The sequence below is a fragment of the Arvicanthis niloticus genome, chromosome 16 (assembly GCF_011762505.2).
Source record: "Arvicanthis niloticus isolate mArvNil1 chromosome 16, mArvNil1.pat.X, whole genome shotgun sequence".
Taxonomy (NCBI): Eukaryota; Metazoa; Chordata; class Mammalia; order Rodentia; family Muridae; genus Arvicanthis; species Arvicanthis niloticus.
Window position 1 is genome coordinate 60,950,712 of NC_047673.1, and position 27,506 is coordinate 60,978,217.

General features: G+C 50.9%; 2 protein-coding genes and 1 long non-coding RNA gene across 4 annotated transcripts; all 3 read left to right on the forward strand.

The window, feature by feature from the left end:
• The first annotated feature begins 3,168 nt into the window (after positions 1 to 3,168).
• Positions 3,169 to 6,683, forward strand: Fam32a (family with sequence similarity 32 member A). The gene is made up of 4 exons (XM_034521011.2): positions 3,169 to 3,325; positions 3,406 to 3,547; positions 5,603 to 5,656; positions 5,856 to 6,683. Exons 1-4 carry the CDS (start codon positions 3,252 to 3,254, stop codon positions 5,922 to 5,924), a joined length of 339 nt encoding a protein of 112 aa, XP_034376902.1. The 5' UTR covers positions 3,169 to 3,251; the 3' UTR covers positions 5,925 to 6,683.
• A 2,255-nt stretch (positions 6,684 to 8,938) lies between these two features.
• Positions 8,939 to 25,835, forward strand: Ap1m1 (adaptor related protein complex 1 subunit mu 1). 2 transcript variants are annotated; one of them, XM_034520334.2, is made up of 12 exons: positions 8,939 to 9,110; positions 15,277 to 15,433; positions 17,608 to 17,675; positions 18,669 to 18,799; positions 19,551 to 19,698; positions 20,645 to 20,771; positions 21,800 to 21,942; positions 22,187 to 22,258; positions 22,443 to 22,601; positions 24,453 to 24,578; positions 24,846 to 24,921; positions 25,206 to 25,835. In XM_034520334.2, the coding sequence occupies exons 1-12, from the start codon at positions 9,069 to 9,071 to the stop codon at positions 25,226 to 25,228; spliced, it is 1,272 nt and encodes a 423-aa protein (XP_034376225.1). In that variant the 5' UTR covers positions 8,939 to 9,068; the 3' UTR covers positions 25,229 to 25,835. The 2 variants fall into 2 exon arrangements, with proteins under 2 accessions (XP_034376225.1, XP_076770564.1); XM_076914449.1 differs by lacking the exons at positions 15,277 to 15,433; positions 17,608 to 17,675 and having other exon boundaries at positions 8,943 to 9,110.
• LOC143434726 (uncharacterized) lies at positions 15,440 to 16,798 on the forward strand. Its single transcript, XR_013104454.1, has 2 exons — positions 15,440 to 16,511; positions 16,618 to 16,798. It is a non-coding gene; the product is annotated as an uncharacterized LOC143434726 (long non-coding RNA).
• Positions 25,836 to 27,506: the final 1,671 nt, after the last annotated feature.

Below are 27,506 nucleotides of genomic sequence, written 5' to 3' on the forward strand. Positions count from 1 at the left end.
ACTTAGCACTTGGAAGAAGTAACTTGGAACTTGGAGGGACTAGGAACTAGGGACTAGGAACTCAAAGCTTGGGACTTGGAGAGAAGAAGAGAGACTGAAGAATAAACGGGATTGAGTCACACTCTGTCTGGTCTCCATTCTTCGAGTCCATCCTCACTCTCTCTCTTGTTGAACCCCGATCTTCGGACTGGAGCAGCTTGGGGCAGTGCTGGCTCTAACAACTTAGCCCCCAAGGCTTTTGGCAGTGCGGGTTCTAACATTGACAGAGTGGTCCGAGACATTTTGGCCCCCAAACGTGAACTAGAGCGGCTCTCAACATTTTTGATACCCAACATAGGGTAGCTTGGCCGCAACATTTTGTTTTGAGACAATCTCACTATGTAACCCCTGGCTGGCATAGAACTTGCTAAGTAGAGCAGGCTGGCCTCAGATTTACAGAGATATCTGTATGCCTCTACATCCAAGTGCTGCGATTAAAGGTGAACACCTCCACAAGTTTGTGTTTTTGAAACAGGGTCACTTTTTGTACTCTTCTATGGCTTGGAACTTGCTGTGTAGACTAGGCTGGCCACTTACCTTGAGTCTCCTGTCTCCTTGCATTTTTCTGAGTACTAGGATTGTGGGCCTGAACCATCATACCCACCTAGTTTTGAAATTTTTATTTTATATTACTGGATTTACTTTCCTTTTAAGAATGTGCTGTGTTTTCCCTGTATGTCTGTATGTGCATCCTTTGTGTACCTATGGATAGTTTTGAACCACCATGTGTGTGCTAAAAACTGAAACCTGGTCCTCAGGTTTTAACTGCTGAGCCATCTCTCCAGCCTCTAGTCTTAAAAAAAAAAATAGGAGATTTTTTAGGGTTTTTAGCGCATGTATGCACACGCACGCATGCACACAGACATACATACACACACAAACACACACTATGAGGCTAGAAAGATCACTCAGACCCCCAGACAGAGTTATTAAATTAACAGGCTGGCAAGCCAAGGATGGGTAAAATTCTGCACAGAGCCTTACCAACCTAAGACAGAAATGCATTGCTTTGGATAATGCATATTCCATGATGGGTAAGGAAGGCATTCTTGTCAGAAAAACTTAAGACAGGCTCAGTCTTGTTAATGAAATTTAAAAAGGGGAGAGGCAGAGAGCCTTTGGGGCTGCTTGGCAAAAATCTGACATGGGGCCGGGTGGTGGTGGCGAACACCTTTAATCCCAGCACTTGGGAGGCAGAGGCAGGTGGATTTCTGAGTTCGAGGCCAGCCTGGTCTACAGAGTGAATTCCAGGACAGCCAGGGCAACACAGAGAAACCCTGTCTGGAAAAAAAAAAAAATCTGACATGGGCCAAGAACAAGGAAATGGGCTGCTTGGCAGGACTATGATATTGGCCAAGGACAAGGAAGTGGGCTTCAGGCAGGAATCTAAATCTTAGGCTAGAACAAAGAAGTAATTTTAGACAGGAAACTAAATTTTAGGCTAGAACAAGGAAGTAGGCTTCAGACATGAAAATGACTTTGGGCTAGGACAGGGAAGTAGGCTCAGATACTTTGGTCATCCTGACAAGTCCTTAGAAACAGTGATCACAGGAGTGCTCACAGAATTTTGTTTAATGCCTTGCTTTTTTTGACTATTTGTATTTATTGTATTGCTTGTTCCTTGACTATTTCCATCTTTTGTTTTGCTAGACCCTCAACCTAGAACTGACCTTAATACATGCATGTAATCAAAATGGTATAAAAGCATAAAGGAGGAGGGAGGATAGGTTAGGGGGTTCTAGGGAGGGGAAATGAGGAAAGGAGATGACATCTGAATTGTAAATAAATAAAATATCCAATAAAAAATTAAAAAAAAAAAAAAGAAAGAAAAGAAAGATCGCTCAGGCAGGATCTGGATTCAACTCCCAGAACCAACAGGACACCTCACAAGAATTTGTAATTGCAGTTCCAGGGCATCCAACAGGCTCTTCTGGCCTCCCTGTGTATCAAGCATAAACATGGTATACTTACATACATGCAAGCAAAACACTCATACACAACATATATATGTTTTATATATATAAAACCATAGAACACACAAAGAGAAACACTCTTAAAGCCAGAAAGAAAGCCAGGGGCTGCATGGTGAACTTCCCGTGTTATGCAGCCCCAAGTCTCACAGTTCTTTGTATTTTATGCACAAAAATCACATCCTGGCTGAGATACTTCAGTTAGCAAGAATAGCAAGAAGCAAACCCACAGAAGTGAAAAGGCAAGGTTAGTACATTTAGGGACTTTGCTGGATCCTGGAACTATGGACTAGACTTTTGATGGATTAGGTCTTTGTTCCCATTTGGCAGGTGCTGGTCCCTCTGTGCTGGGGTTTAAGGTCAGAATGGTGATTTCATCATAATTCTGGAGGCCTGCTATTGTATTGGTCAGGGAAGCTAGGGTGGCTCACAGGCTGTGGTCTAGCTAGCTGGAGAATCCAATAGATGTTTACTCCACAATGCTAAATGTCTTGGCTGGTCTTCAGTATATGCTGGAATCCCAATGAAGCAGGCTTTAATGTTAGTGAAAGTATGGATGTGCTATCAAAAGCTAGGGCAAGCAGCCAGAGAGAGTAAACTCTCTTCTTCCATGTCCTTTTCATCAGCTCCCAGCAAAGGGTGTGACTCAAATTAAAAGTGGATTTTCTATCTCAAATCATCTGGATTAAAATTGGATCTTCCCACTTTAAATGATTTACTAAGAAAAAAAAATCCTATCAGTCTGATTCCCAGGAACCCATAGCGTGAGAGAGTCCTTCAAGGTGTCCTGTCTTCCACGTGTGTACACACACATACACGTATACAGGTAAATAATTTTTAATGTAATTTTAAAAATTTCATCTCCCTTTTTACTTATTTATTTTGAGACACGGTCTCTAGTGCTGGTCCTGAAGTCACTATGTATTCGCTGGCCTCGAATCCAGAGATCTTCCTGGAGTCTCTGGAGTCCTGGGTAAATGTAATTTTCTAAATGGGAAAAAAGTAATTAAGTAAATAATGCCACAAAGTAAAAGCGGATGCCCATAAATCCAAACAGGAAGTACGGCTTTAGGCGGGCTACATCGTTGCAGAGTTGCCACGGTCCCTAAGACCGGAAGTGTATCCTGAATACGCGTGCGTGCTAGCTGACCAATCAGAAGGAAGTGAGGAGGGCTTCGGCCGGAAGTACTGTTTGCAAACAGGAAGTGTGGCGGAGTTCTCGGGGCACGGCTTGCGAGCGCTATGGAGGCGTACGAGCAGGTCCAGAAGGGCCCCCTGAAGCTGAAAGGCGTGTCGGAACTCGGCGTGACGAAGCGGTGAGCCCCAGGAGCCCGCGGTCTGTCCCTGAGGGCCAACCCCGGCCTCCGGCCTCTCTTACCGGCCCCCTCTCCCTCAGGAAGAAGAAGAAGAAGGACAAAGACCAGGCCAAGATGCTGGAGGCCATGGGGACGAGCAAGAAGAGCGAGGAGGAGAAGAGGCGCTGCCTGGACAAGCGCACGCCGGCTCAGGCGGCCTTCGAAAAGATGCAGGAGAAGCGGGTGAGGCAGGGCAGAGCAGGCCGACTCCAACTGCCCTTGTAGCCCAGGCCTTCTCCCAACTCTTGGTAGCCCTGACTAAATTAAATTAGTCTTCCTGTGTACTGGGATGACAGACGGGTGTCATCCGCTGTTAATAATGGCCAAGTTCATTGTCCTTAAGTCACCACAAAGTCTGTTTCCATGACAACTCGCTTTCGTAGCTTCAAATGTATTTTGTTATTTGAAGGTGGTGTGTGTGTGTTGGATGGAGCCCAGGCTCTTCTGGAACTCTCTGTGTAGGTTGCAGTTGGCCCTGAACTCCTGCCTCAGCTTCCTAGATCCTGGAATGGCTGGCATGGCCCACAAGGCCATACTAGTTATTTTGGGTTTTTTGTTTGTTTGTTTGTTTGTTTGTTTAGTTTGCTTTGATTTTTCGAGACAGGTTTCTTTGTGTAGCCTTGGTTGTCCTGGCACTATCGTTTGTAGACTTGAACTTCTGGGGTGCAATGTTATAATGTGATAACCCCGTGCTGATCAAACCCAGGCAGGCACCATCTCCATCTAATGAAGGGAATCAATTATGTATTGGAATTACCACAGGGCTTCTGAGATGTGTGGTAATCTGCAGGTAATGGTCACCTTGCTGTCTCCCAGCCAATAGTGTTCTCTGGTCTGGTCTAGCCTGTACTTAACTGGAGTCACTTTTTTTTTTTTTTTTTTTTTTTTTGGCGCCTCTGCAATTGAATAACGACACAGGCTTTGGTCTTGTGGCCCTCCTGGGCACCCTAATTGACAACTTGACACAAGGTAGAATTTCCTAGGATCTGCCACCCCTTTCTGCTGTCGTTGGCAGCTCTGGTCCCTTGGGTGGAAGACTATTCTGCTTGTATGTATGCCTGCAAGGCAGAAGAGGACACCAGGCCTCATTATAGATGTCTGTGAACCACCAGGTAGGCTGGGAATTGAACTCAGGACCTCTGGAAGAGCAGTCAGTGCTCTTAACCTCTGAGCCGTCTCTTCAGTCCTGGGTGAAGGACTTTGGATTTTTTTTTGGATTTATTTATTTATTTATTAATTTTGACACAGGGTTTCTCTGTGTAGCCCTGGCTGTCCTGGAGCTCACTCTCTAGACCAGGCTGGCCTTGAATTCAGAAATCCGCCTGCCTCTGCCTCCCAAGTGCTGGGATTAAAGGCGTGCGCCACCACCGCCCAGCTGGAAATTTTATTTATGTGTGTGTGTTGTCTGCATGTGCTGTGCTGCCAAAGGGGGATCAAAGGGCTGCAGCTTGGGCTGTTGGAGCACACCCTCAGGCATGGTGTCTCCTCAGGCTTCTTTTTGATGCTGTGAGACCTGTGGTGGAGTATGTGAGACAGGCTGGGTATAGATGGGGATACCGCTGACCTGGTTCACTGGTGTGGCCTGTCTTCTACAGGACTTCAACGGATACCCAAACACATTCACTGAGCATGGTGACATTCCCATAGGGTGTAGTAGGTGTGGAAGGGTGTAGGAAATTGTGAGCCGCCATTTGGTGCTGGCTCGGAACTGAGCTGGAGATCTTTAGCCCCCAGGGCTTAGGTTTTGGACTGTGTAAAAGCAGAGGAGAACTGAGTGCGAGGCATGCTCACTTCCCTGCACCTCTGCTCGTGACTGAGTTGTGGCCCTTAGCTCTGCCTTCACTTTCCCTCTTTTTGGACTGTAACCTGAAAGAGCAAGCCAGATAACCTTCCTCTCCCAAGTTGCTTTTCTGCCTGGGTATCTTGTCATAGCAACAAAAATGAAAGCTAGAACACTGACCATTGATTCTGGTTCTGGAGTTCCTTACTCCAGAAAGGAGTCTGCTTCTGTGGGACATGTTTTCCTTCCAGGCTTTCACTGTGGCTCCAGGCAGCTCAAAGCCGATTCCCCGCTTCTGGCAGGATCTGCCCATGAGGAACACTGGGGTTGTAGGGAGACTAAGCAGGGTCGCTCCCAAATAGGGCACCAATGGGCTATGGCTCCCTGCGCCTACCTGTGCAGCTCCAGCCAGGGCTGTGTCAGTCATGGGGACTCACTCTGGTCTTTTCTCTCTCCAGCAAATGGAAAGAATCCTGAAGAAGGCGTCAAAAACCCACAAACAGAGAGTGGAGGTAAGCCCTGTATCTGTTGGCAGGCTGAGCCGTGGTGGGTAGCCAGAGCCCAGACAGTGCAGCTTGGACTGTTGGAGCCTACCCTCAGGCATGGCTTGTTTTGGGTGCTGTGAGACCTGTGGTGGAGTATGTGAGATAAGCTGATGCAGGTGGAGATACTGCCCATCTGCTTCATAGTGATGTGGTCTGTCTTCCACAGGACTTCAACCGACACTTGGACACACTCACCGAGCACTATGACATCCCCAAAGTCAGCTGGACCAAGTAACCTGCACCTGGTGCAAAAGGCAGACGGCCAGGCTGACTGTGCTTCCCTCCATGTTTTCTAGAATGTTTTACACCTGGCTGGTACATCTGCTGAGTCCAGGCTTTCTGAGACTCAATTAAAGTCAGGCTGTCCTTTCACTGGGTTTTGGTTTTTGGGTAGTTCTCTTTTCTGTTTGGACAGCAACATTGTGGATTGACATGCTGAGGTGATTTCTGGGTGAAGGCCATGGAAGGATGGTCCCCTTTGCACCCCCATTGTGTCGTCTGTCTTCACTTACACCACAGTGCTAGGACAGGAAGCTCCTTGTGGACCATCACAGAAATTCCCACAGTGCTGCTCCATTTTGGGCCACCTGGACATCAGATTGCATCTGCAACACCACATGAAGCAAGAGCAGGACACAGGACACGGGTTTCTAGCACATAGACTGTCCCACAGTCCACCTAGTGGACTGCCATGGCAGATGTTGCTAATCTCAGTTCTCAATGATAGCACCTGGGTTTCTAAGTATGTGGCATGTGGCATAAGCCTGGTTGGTGGTCTAAGGATACCAAATGCCAGACAGGGCTGGGGCAAAGTGCCAGCAAACATGGTGTAGTGGTGCAGATGCTACAGAGCTGTGGCATCTGAGAGTCTAGGTAGACCATTTAAAGAGTTTCTGCACACACTGTTGAGAGGTGCAGCTTCTTTTGCCATGGATACTGAAGGAATGACAAGTCAGTGGAGCTGACATGTATGAAATAAAGTGAATACCACTCATGGAGTGTGAATGTTGTCTGTACCGGCTGTCCATCACAGGGACACCTTTCCATTCTGCCTGTGTCCCTGAAGAAGGAAGAATGCACAGTGCAAAACCAGTTCCGTGTGGGAAAAATGAGATGCTTTTATGTTTTAAAGTTGTATGTGTGTATATATACATGTGTATGTTATGTGCATCGGATGCGTGCACATGTGTATGTGCATATTCGTAGAGGACAACTTGAAGGATTGACTCCTTCCACCATATGGATCCTGGGATCCAAGCCAACTCAGGTTGTGAGGCCTGGCTGCAAGTGACTTTACCCACTGAGCTATGTCATAGTCCAGATGACATATTTATTCCATCTGTGCTCACACCTGAGGGAGATAGTGTGTGCATACCTTGCCTCAGGTGTTTAGGACCATTTTGGCTTTGGGGATCTTTCCAGATTTGGGGAATGGGGAACACAATGATTTTTGTAATGTGTAATGAGATGTTGGAGTGACTGTCACAGGTTTGCATACATTTCTGTTTGATTTGCCCCTGTGCACATAGCCTAAAGTCATTTTATATTAATTTTTTCTGTCTTTGAACATAGTATACAAAATACACAGTCTTTTGAAGAATTTTGTACATGAAACAGATGTATGAGATTTACTTGTTTGGGGGGTTTTGTTTGATTTGGAGCATGGTTGGTGGGGGAGTGAGACAGGGTCTCACCATGCAACCCTGGCTGTCCTGAAACACTATGTAGAGCAAGCTATTGAATCCTCTTGCTTCTGCTTCTGGAGTGCTAGTATTGAAAACATGCACCACCATGCCCTTTTTTGCTTCTTTTACCTAGGCTCTGTAGCCCAGGCTGCCAACCCACAGCCCTACCTTGATGTTGGTAAGATGGCCTGGCAGGCACAGTCCTGAAAACCTAAGTTCAAGTCCCAGGGTCCACATGGTGGAAGGAGAGAACTGACTCACACACATTGTCCTTTGAACTTGACATGCTCATACACAATACACACAATAAATATTTAAAGGAAAAGTAAAAGTGGGGGTAATAAGGAAATGGGCAAAAATGATCAAAATACAAAATATTACATGTATGAAAGTGGCAAAGGAGAAATTAAAATTTTTTAGACTGGGTCTTACTAGATAACTTTGGGTGGCCTGCAATACAGATCTGCCTGCCTCTGCCTTCCAAGTGCTAGGGTTATTTTTAAGTTGTGTCCATGTGGGTGTGTATATGTGAGTGTCCAGAGAGGCCAGGGGAATCGGATCATCTGGAACTGGAGTAACAGGCAGTTGGGAGAGATCTCAGTGGTTAAGAATGAATACTGCTGCCCTGGAAAGATGGCTCAGCACTGACTGCTCTTCCAGAGATCCTGTGTTCAATTCGCAACAACCACATGGTGGCTCACACATTTATAACGGGATCTGATGTCATCTGGCATGCAGGTGTACACTCAGAGTACTGATATATTTTTTTAAAGGGATGAACGCTGCTGTAGTCCAAAAAAAAAAAAAAAAAAAAAAAACCAGAAAAAGGGGTGGGGTGAGGAGGACATACAGGTAAAAGCTTTTGCTACCCAAACTGAAGACCTGGGTTTGCTATCTGGGACCCACATGATGAAGGGAGAGGGCTGACCCCTGCCACTCTTCCTCTGATCTCCCTATATGTACAGGAACACACAAAGTAAAAAACAAGCCCATGGTGGGTGTTGATGGGTTGGTTTGATCTCTTGATGGGGGAGAGGCGGTTAAGAATAACAGAAGTAAAATGTAATCAGCCACACTTTGCACTAGGCACAGGCTAAGTTACACACGTGCTACCCTGGGTTCACTGGGGCAAAACCGGGTGGAGCCTATTCAGTTGACAGGTTGACACCTGCAGGTGATTGCTGATAAGGCTTGATTGCCATTGAGAGACTGACTTAAGAGCCACCTAACAGCGTGTCACAGCCGGTGACAGTTTACTAGACTTCTGCCGAAAGCAAGGCTCAACTCCAAATCGGTTTCGCTTTCAGCGTCTTTTCACAGCAACCGGCTTGGAAGCGTCCACCTACATTCCTCAGCTAATCCTTCAGGTACAAGGAGTAATGACAAAGCTGTCTCGCCCAGTTTCTCCAGGTCAGGCTCATCAGGAAGGCCACGCCCCCCTGGAACTTACTTCCGGCCCGTTTGGGCTATGGGTGAAAAAATACAGCCAAAAAGTTCTTACTGCGCCTGCACTTATTCCGTTGTGCGCCTGCGCACTAGCGGCTCCCTTCAGACCGGACATAACGGTCCACGCGCTGCTTCATGAACCGGAAGTGGAGGGGAAGTGTCGCGGGGCGCTCCGGGCCTTGCTGAACGCCGGCAGTTCCTGCCGTTGCCGCCGCCCTCGGCTACTGCCGAGGCCTTTCAAAGCCGCCATGTCCGCCAGCGCCGTCTACGTACTGGACCTGAAGGGCAAGGTACTGAAGGGCTCTCCACCCTCCGCGTTGCCAAGCAACCAACGGGCCCTCGCCCTGTCGGGACCCACCCTGTTGCTAGGCAACTGGCCGACCAGCCCAGATAGGGCGTCAGGCAGGCGGGGCAGCCTCACTTGCTAGCCCTGCCCTGTTGCTAGGAAACGGGCGGTGGTCTTCTTTCCGCGAGTCCCTCTCCTTTGCTAGGTAACTTGGTGGGCTGAGGTTACTAGGTAACTGTCCGCTTTGTCCCTTGCCCTCCATGTGCTCCTGGGTAGCGGACTCTAGCCTCTCCTGTGGACCCCTGTAGCGGGACCCTGCGCCCTGGGGACCGTGCGACCCTTGGCCAGAGGTGTGGCGGGGACTATGGCCTTAGGTCGGCCCCTCGCTCCACAGTGTACATAAGGCTTCAGCGCTCCCTAGAGCAGCTGATCTTCCTGTGACATTAAGAGAAGAGGATAAGAGTGTGGTTTTAGAGTGGGAAACAGACTGCCCAGAGTCCCACTGATTACTACGAAGTAGCCGCCTGGAAGCATCCTCACCAGGCAGGTGCTAAGCCCTGGGCCACCGTGGGTTGGCAGAATCTGTCATAGCTAAACTTAGTCACTTGGAAAAGCACAAATAGATGAATACCTATTGAGGACTAATGGACCAGAAGCCCCAGCTGAAGGATCAGGGAGAGCTTTCCTGTCTGGGAATAACAAAGATTGCTGAGACATGAAGGCCCTGGACAGAAACAGGACCCTGGCATCATTCCCGGGGTTATCTGAGAAAGAAAATTTCATTTGTGTGTTTCTTCGGGTGTGAAGAAATTTCATGTGTGTGGAGGAAGGAGACCCCTGCTACCCTTACATGGGCTCTTGTTAACGAACTCGGGTCACTAGACTGGTTGAGCTAGGCTGCCTGACCTTTAAAACACGTGGATCTGCCTGTCTGTACTTCTCAGCAGAATCTGGCTTTTTTTCCCCCTTTTGATTTTATGAGACATGTTTTCTCTGTGTAGCTCTGACTGTCCTGGAACTCACTCTGTAGACCAGGCTGGCCTTGAATTTAGAGATTGACCTGCCTCTGCCTCCCAAGTGCTGGGATTAAAGGCATGGGCCACCACCACCTGGTAAGCACCTGGCTGTTACCGGGGATTTTGGTATGGAGTTTAGGTCAAATATTTGGAAAACACTTTATAGACTGAGCTGTCTCCCTAGGCTAATGGATGTTTTTGTGGTGCTGAGGATAGAGCCTAAAACAACAAGCTCTCTGACAAGCAGCCACAGTGTGCTCCTTGCAAAAGCCTCTTCCAGGAAGGCACATTCAACCTTAAGAAATGGATTGCCACTCTACCTAAGGCCATCAGGGTGGAAGGCAAGTGGCCAGCTTCTTCTGTTTGGAAGCTACCAGAACAGGTCCAGCCACAGTAAACAAGTCCAGCATTCATCGGTGAAAGAACATTGATGTCTAGTCTACATGGAAGAGCTGGAGTTGTTTAGCCCCACCCCCAGTGTTTTCCTTAGTCCCTTGAGTGTGTACCTGCCTTGTATGTCACTCAAGGTCAACAACTGCTGAGTCCTAGGCCTGGGCTTCCTCCACAGCCTTCTGGGAAGCTGGGTAGGGGCAGTGTCCCCTAGGTCTCATGGCATATGCTCTGCACTCCACCCTGGCCTAGCGGTGCAGTGGGCTGCCTTTTGTGGCTTGTTCCTTTAGCAAACATCTCATTGGCACTAGCAAGCACCCATCCTGGGCTGAGGCTGTAGAGCTAGAGTTACATGTGGATTCAGCCGATCTCTGCAGCTGAGCTGTGTGATCATAGACAAGCACCTTGGCCTGTCTGAGCCTTGTCTTCCTAGTGGATCTGAAGAGTCTTGTCTGAGTTACTGAGTATAGATGTGAGACAAGCCTGGCCCTCACAAGGCCCACAGCGCATGGTGTTTGGACTCCACAGGCCTCTTGGCCTAGCAGGAAACACTTGGACCAGCAGCCAAACAGTTGTTTGCCTTCCCTTTGGCATTCAGAGCAGGTTACAAAAGACTTCCAGGCAGAGCAGGCACCTGATGTGGTTCTGAGAAGGTGACAGAGGTCCCAGTTGGCATGTGGGGTGTAGGTCAGCCCATATACTGGTGCTGGGACCTTGGAGATACAATGAAAGGAGGCCAGGGCCACTGTAGTTCCAGAGAGGAGTCCCCAAGATGGGGTGTTATCAGACCTGCCTCTGGAAAGCTACCCAGGGAGGCTGTAGACTTCCCTGCCTCCTTCCAAAATCAAGCCAGACTCATGACAACATGCCAAACCGAGCCTCTCATTACCAAGGGATCCCATGTGGCTACTTTTGGCAAATAGGAGGTCCTCCAAGAACACTTGGTGCTATCTGTTGCTCCCCAACCACCCTGCAGCTTCCTTGCTTTGCAGTGTGTCCCTGGGGTGACTTTAGGTCTAGAATACAGAAGTACTGCTTCCCCTCCATCCTCTTCATGCTCCTCTTTTGGGTACCGAGAACAAAGCCCCAGGCTTCCCCCTGTTGCTCACAAGGACCTGTATAGTCTGAATTCTCATATCCTCCTCCACCCTCCCACCCAGTGCCTTTCCACGTGACCCTGGCTCAGTCCACTTTAGCCAGTGGGGGACCCTGAAGCAGGTGTCCAGACAACCTGTCTGCTTCTGCCTTGGGACCTTTGTCCTTGCATCTGTGGAGAGCTGTGTGGCCTGGCTTCATTCCAAATAGCACCTCCTCCAGAAGCCTCTCCTGCTTGCCCTGACTGGGATCATCTCTAGCCTACCCTACCTTGAGCACACTGCACCTTCTAGCGCATACTGCCTACTGCATCACAAGCATGTTTCTCTCTCCATTCCTTTCTCCTCGGACGTTTCCTGAAAAGACACACCAAACTCATTCCATACTGGCTCCTGATGCCCAGAGCAGAGCCTAGCTGTTAGAGAGAACTCAGCAAGCTCCAAGGTGTTCTGCTGAGAAGGAAAGGGAGCCATAGAAAGGATAGTGTGTCACATGCTTTGGTGCAGAGCTTCTGTGAGTGACAGGATGTACTTGGGAAATGTCCAAGATGACCATAAGGCACCCTAGAGGCCCTGGGTCTCAGAGGTGAACAGCACTGGTGCAGGGGAAGACAGTAGGAATGTGAGTCACCCCTTCTGTAGGGACAGGCAGTTGCCCTGAGCTTTCTGTTGGGGTTGATTAAGGAGAGGCCACTCTGTCTAGCTTCTGTTGAAGCTGAATCCTCTTCTGTTTTGTGGGGAAGGACCATGAGGTGAGAGATTGACAGAGAGAAGGGCTGTCTCAGTGTCTCGCCTGTCTCCCTCCACTGGCACACCAACTCGGGTGGCTGACCTCCCTGAGTCTCCAGGGGATTCCTGACACTTCTCCCTATCTCTTCAAACCTTGATTGAAGGTTAGACTAGCGAGAACGTCCCCAGTTGTTCCCAGGTAGCTGTGACAGTGAGGGAACCCTGTTGACCTTGGCTACCATGGTAGTAGCCACCACATAGCCTCACTCTACATGTTTTCTGAGCAAGCAAACAAACCCCTGAGCAGCTCTAGTGAGGCATACAGTCAGGCCTTCTGACTGGCTCTGACCAGTCCAGCCCAATCCCTGGGGGAGAAAGTGGGTTTAGAGCTGCCAGGACAGCAGTTCTCAGTGAGCACAGTAAGTGGGAGTAAGTCTAAGATCCTGACCCTGCTCTCTCTGCTGTGTTACCTCAGGCAGGCAGCTCTACCTCTCTGGGCATTGTAATCTGTAAAACCATATAAGAGTTAGCAAGAGGAATAGAAGTGGGCAAGTGGGAGTCCCTCAGACCAGGTGGGGCATCAGACCCAAAAGCTTACCCTGTGGGTACTATGTCCCCATAAGGCCCAGAAAGGACTCAAAAGGAACTGCCCTCACCACACTCTCCCAGCTAGGATCAGCAGAGACAGTGCTTTCTGAAGTGCCAGTCCAGCATGGCAGCTCAGGAGAGCTGCACACTGCCATATGGCTGACCAGCCATGCTGACAGGCATTGTCATCAAGTAACCAGGGCCCTCCTCAACCCTCACCCGCAGCTTCCTCATAGCTCTGACCTGCAGCCACTTCTTCAAGATCTCCAGGGAGAACTTCCTGTTTGGTTTCTCTCACTGTGCACAGTTATTCTGAGGGTAAAGCCTTCCCTGGGCACCCTCATGGCCTGCATTCACATTCTATATCTGCCCTCCACTGACCCTGAATTACCATTTAAAATCCTGATTTTAAAAAATGTGTGTGTGGGGGGGGGGGGGAAGAGGTGAGAGGGATACTGGTATGTACACAAGTGCACAGGTGCCCCTGGAGGCCAGAAGACATCAGGTCCCACAGAGCTGGCTTACAAGCAGCTGTGAGCTACCCAGTGTGGATGCTGGGAACTGAGCCTGGGTCCTCTGAAAGATAGCAACACACTTAAGCAACGAGCCATTTTCCAGCTCCTGGGATTTATCTATCTATTTGTTTATTTGGTTTTACACACACACACACACACACACACACACCTTTTATGTTCATTAGTATTTTGACTGCATGTGTGAGGGTGTCAGGATGCCTAGAACTGGAGTCATGGACAGGTGTGAGCTACTATATAGGTGTTCAGAATTGAACCTAGGTCCACTGCAAGAGCAGCCAGTGATCATCATTGCTAATCCATCTCTCTAGCCCCTGTTTATTTGGTTTTTGAGACAGGTTTCTCTGTGTAGCCCTGGCCGTCCTTGAACTTGGAGATCCACCTGCCTCTGCCTCCTGGGTGCTGGGATTAAAGGCGTGCGCTATCATGCCCAGCAACCCTAGGATGTTTTTATTTGTTTGGTTTGTTTGTTTGTTTGTTTTTTGTTTTTCGAGACAGGGTTTCTCTATATAGCCCGTGTTGTCCTGGAACTCACTCTGTAGACCAGGCTGGCCTCGAACTCAGAAATCCCCTAGGATATTTTTAAAAGACAGGGTCTCACTATGTCTAGTCTGAAACTTACTGTGTAAACTTCCCTGCCTCTTCTTCCAAGTGCTAGGATTAGAGGTGTGCATACTGTGTTTGGCCAAGTATTTTTAGCAGGGAAACTGTTTGCTATATACATGTGAAGACCTGAGCTCAGGAGCATGCTGGCTAGCTAGATTATCTAAGGTGGCAACACACAAGGCAGGGGTGGGGGTGGGGTGGGGGGAGGGGAGGGGAGGAGAGGAGAAGAGAGGAGAAGAGAGGAGAAGAGAGGAGAGGTGTTGCATTTTAACTGGGTTTGCTGTCTCTTGCCTATAACCCCAGCACTCTGGAGGCAGAAGGATTGCTATGAGTTGAGGCTAGCCTAGGCTACACAGTGAAATCATCTCAACAAAACAAAAGCCTCAAGCATGTTTATTGTCAGAGCGGGCTGTCCTTAAGACACCACAGCATTGTATTGGAGGGCCCTCAGATTCTGGGATCCTGGGGTCCTGGAACCTAGCTGTGCAGTGCTTTGGGAAAGTTCAGACCCAGATTCTCCATACATCTGTTGAAAGACATGTCTTGTCTCCGGCCTGGCTCTAAGATTTTGCTACTGAAGTGTTCATGTATGTGGGCTAACTCACCTGTCATCCCAGCACTCAGGAGGTAGCAGCAGAAGCAGGAATTCAAGGCTACCCTTGGCTACATAGTGGATTTGGGATGTGTCTGGGCTCCTTGGACCCATCTCCACTCCCAGCTCCATTCTCCTTTGAGTGTCCGTGGACACACAGTTTCTCTGATTCTCTAGGATGAGCCACTGGGTCATACTTAACTATGGTGTCACTTTCTGAGGAGCCACTAACTTTGCCATCCCACAGTCCCCTTGGATGATGGACAGTGATTCAGACTCTGTGCTAGGAGGGAGACCAGGGCAGGACTGTTCCTGTACAAGCCTCAGTGGGGTCCCATAAACTTGGACTCCTCAGGGATCAGGTGCGCAGGAGAGCCAAGTGTACCCGCACAGCAAAGGCACTGAGAAGGTCTGCATGGAGTGTTCACAGGGCAAAGCCTGGCCCAGTGTCTGTGGGAACAGTCCCTCCTCTCTCTGCTTTCTGCTGCAGGAAGAGCCTTGTGGTGGGACTTCTCTAGGGTGGAAATCAGACTAGCCTCAAGTTGTGTCTTCCACAGATGGTCCCCAACCCTACCTCAGACACTCAGAGAGGAAGCCACCCCTTATTTCCTTCCTGATGCAGGTGCTCATCTGCAGGAACTACCGTGGGGACGTGGACATGTCAGAGGTGGAGCACTTCATGCCCATTCTGATGGAGAAGGAGGAGGAGGGCATGCTGTCACCTATCTTGGCCCATGGTGGTGTTCGTTTCATGTGGATTAAGCACAACAACCTGTACCGTATCCCTATGCTGCAGAGTTGGGGCTTGGGGATGACATGCCTGCCCACCAGCACAGGACAGCTGGGCAGCTCGAAGGCACAGACTTAGGGAATACTAAGTATTCCAGAAGCCGCAGCTGTGGAGAGGAAGAGAGGGGCACATGGCATGAGTGGGAGCCAACTGGGGCTGAGATGTTAAATGGGGTAGGTCTTTGGATGGGGTGAGCTGGCTTTAGGTGGTTTTGTGGTCTAGAGATTTCTGACTGCCTTGTATGGCCATACTGTCAGAGGCAGGAGTGGACACATGTGGGGAATGGGGTAGGAGTAGGGGTGGGAAGTTGTCATGTACCCTACATCCCCAGCCCCGCTTCAGCCTCAAATCAAGTGTGGTGCCAGGTGGAGACTCACCATGGGTTCATCCACCACTTGGGGCTTTGAGCACACCTCTGAAAATCTGGCTATGCAGTAAGCAGTGGAGTGCACCAGCTCGTCAGCTGTCGGTCCCCTCAGGATCAGCACGTAAATGTGTGCATGTGTGTGGCCCCCAACAGGCACAGATACCAACCCTTCCCAGGGACAGGTCTTCCCTTGCAGCTCCTGCCCTGCTCTTACCCAGGTATAGGGTTTTTTCCTGATGTATAATACCATATGTGACCTCCCTTGTGGAGTGGGCCTAAAATCCAATAGAAAGGTGTTGGTATTACCCATGATATCTGTGCCACTATTGCATAACCAGACACACGCTGCTTAGCATGTGGTATTTTAGCACACAGGGTCTATAGCTGAGCAGGAATGTTGATGCCTGTTCAACAGCAGCCTTCACAGCTCCGTCTGGCCTTATGAAAGCCAAGCAGCAGGGTGGGAGTTTCCATTCGGTTCCAACTTAATTTCTCCATGTCCTGCAGTCCAAGTGCAGTGCCTTGAGCAATAGTCTTTCACCATCTAGTTCTGCCATACAACCAGCAGCAGCCTGCGTGGTTCCTGGAGCTTCAGGATTGCCTGACCAACAGTGCACAGGAGATAGTCTACTCTTGTACAGGATTTTCATCCAACAACATGATGACCTCCGGGAGTGTCTTTTTCCACCAATCCACCAATGTAGGGTACCATTTGGATTTAAACTCTTTACCTATTTTAAGAACCGTTTGTTTTTTATTTTTAAAAAGCTTTCATTTGTATAGATAATTTACCTGCGTGTTTGCAGGCCAGAAGAAGGCAATGGATCCCCCTGGGACTAGAGTTAAAGCCAATGGTGAGCTACCATGTGGATGCTGGGAATTGAACTCGGGTCTTCTGGAAGAGCAATCTGTGCTCTTAAACCACTGAGCCATCTCTCCAGCCCTCCATTTTCCCTTCAGTTATCCAAGCCTCAGCTGGGCTGTAAGGTGGGTAGAAGTTCCATTACACCTGGTTGTCTTCATCCATGTTAGTGAAGTGGTTGCTTGTCAGTGTTGTTCTCTATGGACATCCACACATAATGCCTAGTTGGCTGAGACCCTTGCTGGTGGCTCCCCCGCTGCTCACTTGGATGAAAAGGCTTGTAAGAGCCTGTGGCTTTGTATACATTGGTGAGAAAGTATTTTCCATGTCTCTCTGATAGCCTTTTAATCTAGCTGCCAGTCTCTCCCAGGATGGATTGATTTGTGTATGTGTGGAGGCCATAATTAGGAAGAGACCTAGTGTTTGGAGAGCACGCAAAATAGCAGAGTATTTTTACATGAACGCCAGCGGCCTTAGCCGTTTTCTAACCTGTGTTGGCTTCCTATGACCAGACTTTAGATGGACCCTGTGGGCAGCTTCCACGGGTGCCTGAACGGAATGGGCCGTACTTTGGTCTACTGTGGGCTCCCTGTTTGGGTTGAGTAGACATGTGTATAGCATTGCCCCCAGAAAAGCTTTGTCATCAACAGAAAGAAGACAGGCCTGGCCCTGGCTGCTTCCCCCATCCAGCTGGGCTCTCCCTTGCTCCTAAGTGCAGTATCCAGAAGCTACCCTTAAACCTTACACTTTCTGTTGTCACCCCAAGGCTCCTCTGACTGCTTACCACATGCCCCTAGCCTGGCTCATACTGGGGGCTTAGTCCTAATCTTGGGCCCAGTGGACCACTGGAGTGTGGCTGGGGCAGGGAGCCATGGGGATGGGGCTGTGGTGTGGTACCCTGGCCTCAGAAGGCTCCTTGACTGCCACTGTGCAGTGGTTGCCACTTCAAAGAAGAATGCTTGTGTGTCACTGGTGTTCTCCTTTCTTTACAAGGTGGTGCAGGTAAGGCCCAGTGGTGGGACTTCTCTCCCGGGGAGGGCTTTGGGAAATGTAACTTTGTATACCCAGGGGTCCTGGGCCAGGGAGCCTCAGTCTCCTTGCAGGTGAGAGCCTCTGACCTTCAGTGATTGCACTCCCACCCTGGACGTAAAGAAAGCTAACAAGATGGGGAGACATGGCTGTGCAGCCATCCTGGCAGGAGGGTGTATAATGTGATCCAGGTCCTGTGCCTGGACAGTGTAAGGGGCTAGGATCAGTTAGGTGCACAAGGCTAGACCTTGGGGCCGTGTAGGAGTGTGAAGTCTGATGCTAGCTAATGCATAGTTTTACCCAGGACCCCTATGGACTTAAAGCAACCTCTGGCTGCTGAGTCTGTCTGTTTGGTGCTAGTATTAAGCAAGGCCTCCAGGACTGGTTTGTATTTCCACTGAGTGCCTCTGGAGGTCAGGAACCCTTTTCCCTCTCTTCCCTCCCTCCCTCTTGGGTGGGTGACTCTTAGCCAAGAGTAAGAGGTGGGGCAAGGGAACCCATTGTATTTTTGGTATCCTTCTGAGCAGGTCCACTGTGGACAGCCTGGCTTTGCCACCTCTAATTGGCGGAATATGATTGGGGTGCCGGGGCACATTTTTTCCCAGAGCTTACCTTTCCCACTTCTGTGATTGACAGTGTAAAGACCAGGTCAGGTCCCTTCTTTAGCTTCCTCGCTATCCATTGAAATGGAGATGCGTGTCTACAGCCAGAGAGCCAACACCCTGTGGGGATAGGCAGCAATCCTGAGGGAGAGGCAAGGATCACAGGCACAGTTGGGATTGACCACAGACGTCCTGGACAGCCGTGGTGCTGGTACAGAGCCACTCCTGGCTAATGCCTGTGGCCTGTAGTTCAAATCTTTGGGTTCAGGACCCCACCTCCTACTCTTGGCTAAGAGTCACCCACGGGTACAATCACTCCAGCTGGGGTGTCCTGAGCTGGGCTGAGTCCTGCTCTACTGCCCAGGTCTTCTCCGAGTACTTTAAGGAGTTGGAGGAGGAGAGCATCCGAGACAACTTCGTCATCATCTATGAGCTGCTGGACGAGCTCATGGACTTCGGCTACCCACAGACCACTGACAGCAAGATCCTGCAGGAGTGAGTACCTGTGTCCCCGCAGACCCCATCCCCAGCCAACAGAGCAGTCAGCTTGTTCCTTCTGCCCCAACTATGTTTTAGTTAATTGAGATAGGGTCTGATCCTCCTCCCTCTGCCTCTGGAGTGCTGGGCTGACAGGAGTAGGCCATGTGCCCAATTTCCTAATTCTGTGTGTGTTTGTGTGGTACTGGGATTCAGCCCTCAGATGCTCACTGCTGAGCCAGGGGCTGGTCTTGGGTTTCTACTGAGTGCCTCTGGGCTCAGGACCTTTTCCATAGGTATACCCTGTCTCTTCCACCCACACACATCCAGTATCCTTAATCAGAGCCCTGCCTTTGCCGACTGTTCTCAAATGTGACAGTCTTTTGGAATCCCACCTGCAGAAGCAGAAACGAGCAGGCCCCATGCTGTACTTTCCATCCCTCAGTGGGACCTGGGGTACCAGCTCCCCACTTGACTGGGAGTCCAGGAAAAGCTGCCGCTCTGCTGTCCTGGCAGTACAGGACTCAGTCCCTCCATCTGCCCACAGTGCTGACCACTTAATCCTCCATTCCCCACCCCTCCACCAGTGCCTTGCCTCAGAGATGAAGTGTATTCAGCCCGCTTACTATAGTGTGCATACTGTACCCCTCCTGGAACCTGCTGATGTGGGGCTTCAAGTGGTTGGGCCTTGTCTTCTACCTAGTTCCATCCCAATGTCAGGGTAGGACATTGTGTGTCACCTCTATAACTGAGCAATTTGGCCCCACAGGTACATCACTCAGGAAGGCCACAAGCTGGAAACAGGGGCCCCTCGGCCCCCAGCCACTGTCACCAATGCTGTGTCTTGGCGCTCAGAAGGCATCAAGTATCGGAAGAATGAAGTGTTCCTGGACGTCATTGAGGCCGTCAACCTCTTGGTAGGCTGCCTTTTTTCTTTCCTTTCTTAACCTGCCATGTTTTCCAGGGTGGAAGTCAGGGATAAAACTGAAACCCAGCAGAGTGTGTAACCTGGGCCCTGGCAGCAGATGGCAGGGCTCAGCCTTAGCCACCAGAGACGGCTCGCTCTGTATCAGCCTCACTCTCAGAATCTGTAGGGTCAGCATTATGGTGTCTCTCTCAGGAGATTGAGATAGGGGAACCTTAAGTTCCAGACTCTCCAGGGTCACATGTCTCAGAAAACAGAACTAGAAAGGCCAGCAAGAGATGGCTCAGCAGGTAAAACGGGGCTTCCCACAAGCCTGCCTTTCTGGGTGTCATGGTGGTGAAGGAGAACTGACTCCTGCACTCTGTCCTGTTACTTCACATGTGCCGCACGCATGTGCGTGCACACACACTAACAGTAAATCAATAAATACAATTTAAGTTTTAAAACTACAAGGCTCAGGAGATGGCTTAGTGAGCCACGTTACTGCACCTCAAGCCTCATGTCCTAAGCTCCATCCCCAGAGCCCTCATAGAAGAGATATCACCATAAACTTGTCCTCTGATCTCCATACAGACGCAGTGGCACCCCAATATACATCATGCACACTCATACAATAATAACATTTTAAAGTAAAACACACGCTGAGCACTCGTGTACAAGCTTAAGGACCCGAGTTCAGACCTAACACTAGTGTAGAAGCTGGGAGCGTGGTGTGCACTGCAGCCCCAGCACTGAGGGGTGGGCACTGGAGGGTCCACCCAGCCAACATGAGAACTCTAGATCAGGGAGAGACCTTGCCTCAAACACATGGTGAGAGACCACAGAGGGCCTGTGGGAAGTCCTTTTTCACCTGGCGAGCTGGAAGACTGCAGGCTTACAGCTGAGCCAGATGTGGTAAAGGCCACAGCTCACACGGCTCCCCCCAACACCATCCCCAGGTCAGTGCCAACGGCAACGTGCTGCGTAGTGAGATTGTGGGTTCCATCAAGATGCGGGTCTTCCTCTCAGGCATGCCTGAGTTACGCCTGGGCCTCAATGACAAGGTCCTCTTCGACAACACAGGCCGTGAGTACCTGAGGACAGCACTGAGACAGAGGCTGGGTCAGCCTTGCTCCAGGGAGGTGACTTCACTTGACCCCAAGTTAGATCTGAGTGCATGCTTACTGGTAGGACAGCCAGCTGCTTTCAAGTATCAGGTTTAAGAACATTTCTTGGGTCTTTGAGATGGTTCATCAGGTAAAGGCATTGCTGCCAAGCCCCACGGCCTTCTTGTGCTATCTTGAGCCCACATGGTAGACAGAGAGAGCCAGTTCCTGCAAGTTGTCCTCTGACTGCCACACGTGTGCTGCAGCGCGCGCGCACGCGCGTGCACACACACACACACACACACACACACACACACTATACACACCCCATACACACCGAACAAGATGTAACAGAATTTCACGTTACTGTAGCTCAGTAAGTGGTCAGTGTTGACCTAGCAGGCCTGGGTTCAGTACCCGCCGGCACCAAAAAAGTCAGGGAGATCTGGCTGGTATGGTGGCATCTGCCTGTCATTCCATCTCTCAGGACACTGAGGCAGGGAGATTCTGAGTTTGAGGCCATCCTGGGCTACGATATAAGACTGTGAGGAGGGTGGACAGAGCCAAGGTTCTGAGTACTTAGATGTCATCAGAGAGACCCCGAGCCTGGCCCCATCCTCTGTTCCCTTCTCTTTGAGGCTGGGCTCTTTCCATGGTGAGGCTTCTAGTGGCAGGGCACAGTACAGGTGGACATGTCCAGGCTACTGGGGCTCCTCCCTGGTTCCTGGGCCCTGACAACCTCCTGGACTTGTTAGCCATACCTGGGCCCTTTGTAGTGGGTGAGTGGCACCCACAGCCACTTAGGAAACTAACCCTGACCTGTTGCTGTCTGGCTGCTGAGAACTTGGCATGGCATAAGCAGGCAGCCAGGATGCCATGCTAGCATCAGGCAGGCATGTGATGGAAAGAGGTGACAGGAGGCTGGCTATGAACTGGCTTCTTGTGGATGCCTTTTGGGCATGGGCGGGGACTCGTAACTCCTGCCAGCCTCACCCCTGCCCTGCATAGGGGGGAAGAGCAAGTCAGTGGAGCTGGAGGATGTGAAATTCCACCAGTGTGTGCGGCTGTCACGTTTTGAGAACGACCGCACCATCTCCTTCATCCCACCCGACGGAGAGTTTGAACTCATGTCCTACCGCCTCAACACCCACGTGAGTGTAGCAAGTTCCCAGGCAAGTTCAACACCAATCCTCCCACATTCTGTGGGTACCTGTCTCTCAGCCCCCTAAGTGGGCGGAAACCTTGACCACCACTGGCTCCTCCATGGTCATCACCCTTTGCTGGCCTACACACTGGTCTCCTGGAAGAATGGGGCCTTGTCTGGTCTCCGTTTTCCCTCAGTAGCATGAGACATGATGAGAGACCAGCAGGTGTGAGTGCCTTCTCTGCACACAGGTGAAGCCTTTGATCTGGATTGAGTCCGTGATTGAGAAGCATTCCCACAGCCGAATTGAGTACATGGTCAAGGTTGGTGAGAGTGGGCACCTTGGAAGCCTAAGTCAGGCGTGGGCAGTGCCTGGAAAAGTCAGAGTCTTTGGTGGATAATGGGAGCCACTGCCAGGCAGAGACTGTGGCCCTTGTAAGGTGGCTTGGGGTGGCCAGACTCCCTTCCCTACATCATCCACAGCCTCTGCCTTGGGCCTCCTTGCAGGCCAAGAGCCAGTTCAAGCGGCGCTCAACAGCCAACAATGTAGAGATCCATATACCAGTCCCCAACGACGCTGACTCACCCAAGTTCAAGACTACAGTGGGGAGTGTCAAGTGGGTCCCTGAGAACAGTGAGATCGTGTGGTCCATCAAGTCCTTCCCGGTGAGCCTCATATTCGCCAGGTACCCCTAAATATCTCCCTGAGACCTATCCCTGTGCCACCTTGGGGAAGGTGTTTCCTTGCAGTGAGGGGCAGTCCTGCTGAGTGCCATCCTGGTCCCAGGAACACAGGTGCAGTCCCTCTCTGCACCCTGCAGGACTAGGGGAGGGCTGGCCATCCATCCATCCCAGGAGAGCTTTCCCTTGGTGCTGCAGCACAGCCAGTGTTCAGGGGTCCCTGGTGCACCTCCGCCCTCATCTTGTCCTCACCAGAGAGGAAACAGTGAGAGCCAGGGCCTTCTTTCTACCCTTTCTGTATTGGAGATGATCCCAAGGCAGCAAGCATGGTAGACTCGTCTACTGTGCACCCTGGCTTAAGGACCTCACATGGAGTTGGGGAGTATAGGTGGGAAGGGTGGCCAAACTCAGGGTAAATGCAGCCTGGCCCTGGTGACCACTATTGCATTTTCCCTGTTTTGCGCCAGCCTTTTGTCACATGACACGGTGACAAAGCTCACCCGTGTCCTGCATATTGCTGCAGTCCTTTTTAAAGCCAGGTAATTTTTCACACCATGTCCCTTCCCTCTTCACTGATGGGCACTCTGGGTGCGCCCAAGCTCAGCTGCAGTGGGTGTGGGTGCGCAGGGCTCTCCCCCACGCCCTGCTTCCTGTCCTCAGGTGTACACTCACGGGAGAGTCTTGAATAGTTTGCCAAAAGTAGTTAGAATTGTCTGAGGCTCTGCCTTGGTGTTTTGTGTAGCAGTGACACAGTATCATTCCCGCCGGAGGTGCTTGAGGGCTCTGGCTTCTTGTCCATCATGTTTTTGTTTTTGTCTTTGAGGTTGGGTCTTACTATGTAGCACTGACTGACCTGAGTGCACTGTGTAGACCAGGCTAACTGCCACCTGCCTCTGCCTCCCCGGTGCTGTGGTTAGAGGCGTGCTTTGTATCCGTCCTCATGTTCCCTTGGTCTTTGATTTGTGACTGTGCACCCAAAGCATGGCTGCGGCCACTGACCCCGCCCCAGCCCTGTCGCCCTCCCTCCTTCAAGGTCAGTCCACTCACTGGTAATTCTTACGTCAGTGTTAATGCAGATAAACATTTCTATCAGCTCCACCCAAACTCTGTACCCAGGAAACCTACAGTGTAACATGCAGTGCCATTTTCTACAGCTTCGGTTTCACTTAGAAGTTGTTTTGTGGTTTTGTTTTGCAGGGACTTTGTTTGAAACAGGGTCTCCCTGGATAGTTTCAGTGGTCTGCAACCCATTCTATAGCCCAGAGTGACCTCAAACTCTTGTATTCCAGGCTGGTCTTGAACTTGCCACCATCCTCCTGCCTCTGTGCCCTGAATGCTGAGATTGCTGGGCCTGCTTACTCTTGTGTTCCTGTGGGCAGGTCTTCCTCTCATTTCCCCCTTACTTTGTTGCTAGGTACCAGGAGTCAGAAGGCTATTTGCTCCGGCTCCCATGCAGATGTCATGGTGTCCTTTGTGGCTGGGAACTGATGCCGGGAAGCTAGGCTGTGGAGCCCAGCAGGAGCTGAGGCTCTGCCCTGCTGCACCCCAGCTCCTAAGCAGGGTCCTAGTCACAGCCACTCCTGCTGCCCCTAAGTGTGAGCTCAGAAAACCAAAGGCCATGTTGTCCCAGGTATAGCTAGAGCTAGGGTGCCAGACAGAGGGGACAGCCAAGCCCAGGCCTCATGCGCTACATGGCCAGAGCAGGGCAAGGGTCTCGGCTAGTCCTGACTGGCCCCACTCTCAAACCACCTCCAAGTTATTGCTGGGTTCCTGGGAATCTGTGCCATTGGCTGTGGGCTGGCCAGCTGCCTAACTGCCTCCACCATTGGCCCCCAGGGTGGCAAGGAGTACCTGATGCGGGCCCACTTTGGCCTTCCCAGTGTGGAAGCCGAAGACAAGGAGGGCAAGCCTCCCATCAGTGTCAAGTTCGAGATCCCCTACTTCACTACCTCTGGCATTCAGGTATGAGTGTGCTGGTGCTGGCTGCCTGAACCCCACACTTGAGCCCAGAGTCATAGCAGAACCTCCAAAATCCCATCCTGGCATAGGGCCTATTTCCTTGGGACCCCTCAACTTTTGTGGATGAGGGGAACATACTGTTCCCCTGAAAGGCTCAAGGTCACCAAGCCTTGGCTTGCTTCATGCTATGCCAGGCCTGCCCCCTTGGCCTTGCCCCTTGGATGAAGGGTGCTGGTGGGGGTGCAGCACACTCAAGACCCTTGTGTCCAGGTGCGCTACCTGAAAATCATTGAGAAGAGCGGGTACCAGGCCCTGCCCTGGGTACGCTATATCACACAGAATGGAGGTGAGTAGCCACCTGGCTGGCAAGACTTACAGAGGTCTTTCTAGGCTATGGCTTCCTACATGGAGCTGAGGGAGGGTGCCCTGGGGCCTGTGTGGAGCTGAGGGAGGGTGCCCTGGGGCCTGTGTGGAGCTGAGGGAGGGTGCCCTGGGGCCTGTGTGGAGCTGAGGGAGGGTGCCCTGGGGCCTGTGTGGAGCTGAGGGAGGGTACCCTGGGGCCTGTGTGGAGCTGAGGGAGGGTGCCCTGGGGCCTGTGTGGAGCTGAGGGTGGGTGCCCCATGTTTCTAGATTACCAGCTCCGGACCCAGTGAGAGGCCTCTGCAGCCAGCCCAGCCCTCCCAGCCTCAGGGCACACCTGCCACACTCACCAAAACCGAAGCTGGAGGGTGGGCCTGGACACACAGCCACCCTCCTCCCAAGCCTGAGTGGACTCACACAGAACCCCTTCCCCGGTCCCATTCTGATCCAGGGTGGGAAGGAAGGGCCTGCCAGCCTCCCCCAGGGACAAGCCAGCTGGAGCTGAGCTCCTGGTGCCTCATGACTGGCTACCCACCACCCTGTAGACACCATCCCTGCCCACCACCAGAGCCTCCTTCTGTTGCCATTTTGCTGAGCATGTTGGTCATTGTCATCTGTGGCTGTCCCTCACCTACCTTCAAGTGTCCTGTGCAGCTGCCACGCTGCACTTAATGAGGGCAGCTGTCCCCTATCCACACTGGCCTGTGTACAGGATAGTCGCTGTGCCCGGGCTAGCTGTGCCTCCCTTGCCAGCCCTTGACCACATCAGTGTTTTCCTGGAAGGGCACATGGCCTCAGCCTTTGCCCCAAAGTTCCTGGGCAGGCACAGGCTACTGTACAAGGCCTCGTTGTCCTCCACCCATGTGTGTGTGATAGTTACATTAAAGTCCATTTGTTACATCTGCTGCTGTCTTATCTCTGTGTGCTGGGTTCAGGCCCCACATAGGGACCCTGCATGACCCGTTGACTTCCTTTGCAGTAAAGCAGGGCCTAGCAGGGAAGGGACCAGGGTCTCTAGCTTGCCTGTCATGCCTGTGCATAGCGGCCATCCTCTGGTGGTCTGAAGCTATAGACTCCCACATTCCCACCTGGCCAGGTGTAGGCTGGGCCTCCAAACTGGTGACTGAGCTCCTATGGCCTTGGAAGTCCTGAGTGTCTGCATAGGCTGTTTGAGCTCTGACCCTCAGGACCCTCTCACTCTGTGACCTCTGCTCTCCTGCCTTGTCACCACACTCCTGTGTAAGGTGTGCAGTGCATACCTCACTTCCATAGCCAAGTACAACCTTCCCAGCACAGGGCCTAGAACACTGCCTTACTCACCAGTGGTCACAAGGGCTGCCAGTCCAGACTGCATGCTGCCACAGGTCTGCAGCAGGCTATGGCTGCTGAGTCTGGGAACTTGACTTCTATCCTCAGGACCCACATGGAGATGCTGCATGGAGAGAATCAACTCCCAAAAATTGCCCTCTGAACTCCATTTGAGCTAGCACACACACTTAAAAAGGAACTAAGTCAGGTATGGTGGTCTGTGCTGGCAACTCCAGCACTTTGGAGGTTGAAGCAAGAGGATCACAGTACCCTGTCTCGGGAAATAAGAAGTGGGTGCCGGGGCTGGAGCGATGGCTCAGCAGTTGTGAACATCGGCTGCTCTTGCAGAGGATTAGGGTTTTATTCCCAGCATCTATATGGAGACAACTGTCTATAAGTCCAGTTCCAGGGACCTCTTCTGGCCTCTGAGGGTGCTGTGTGCACTTGGCACGCATCCATATATACAGGCAAAACATCCATGTCCATAAGAATAGAGAGGTAAAGATTTATTATTTATGTGTTTATTTGTGAGTGTGCTAGGTATATATGTATGTGGGTTTCCCAGAGAGGCCAAAAGAGGGTGTTGGATGCCCAGGCAACCAGAGTTACAGGGGTGTGAGCCAAAATGGGTTCTGGGAACCAAACTCGGGCCCACTGTGAGAACAGAATATGCTCTTAGCTACTGAGCTGGCTCCCCAACCCCATAGAAATAAATCTTTTTTAAAAAGTTGGCATCTGCAGGGAATAGTGGTGTGTAACTTTAATTTTTTCAAGATCTGTTATTAATGATAGTTCCTAAACACTCTAACCTCCCTTTTAGCCAACCACTTACCAGAGGTAAAGGAAAAGAAAGGATACAGGAGAAGTGGACCTGTTTAGAAAGGTTCTTTGTAGCAACTCCCATCTGTGTGTCTGCAAATCAGCAGTTGAGTTGACAGGTTAGCAGTGGCAGCTTGATCCACTCGCAGACACTTCACAAATACACCAGCCGTCCATTCAGTAAGCCAGGACAGCAAACATGAATCAGCACTGGTGGCACTACCTAACAGAGACAACCAGGCCTCAGCCTCCACAGGAGTCAGCAGGAGGGACCAGGAGGGACATCTGAAGAAGTTCTCTACTGTTCCTCTCTCAGCAAAGTGAAGATCAGTGAAGACAAGAGACCAACAAGCATTGCACAAGAAGCTCTACCAGCAAGCCAAGGCCCAGCCTCCATCCCTGTTCATGGAGTCTTATTTATACTCCCTCCAAACATCGCAAGTC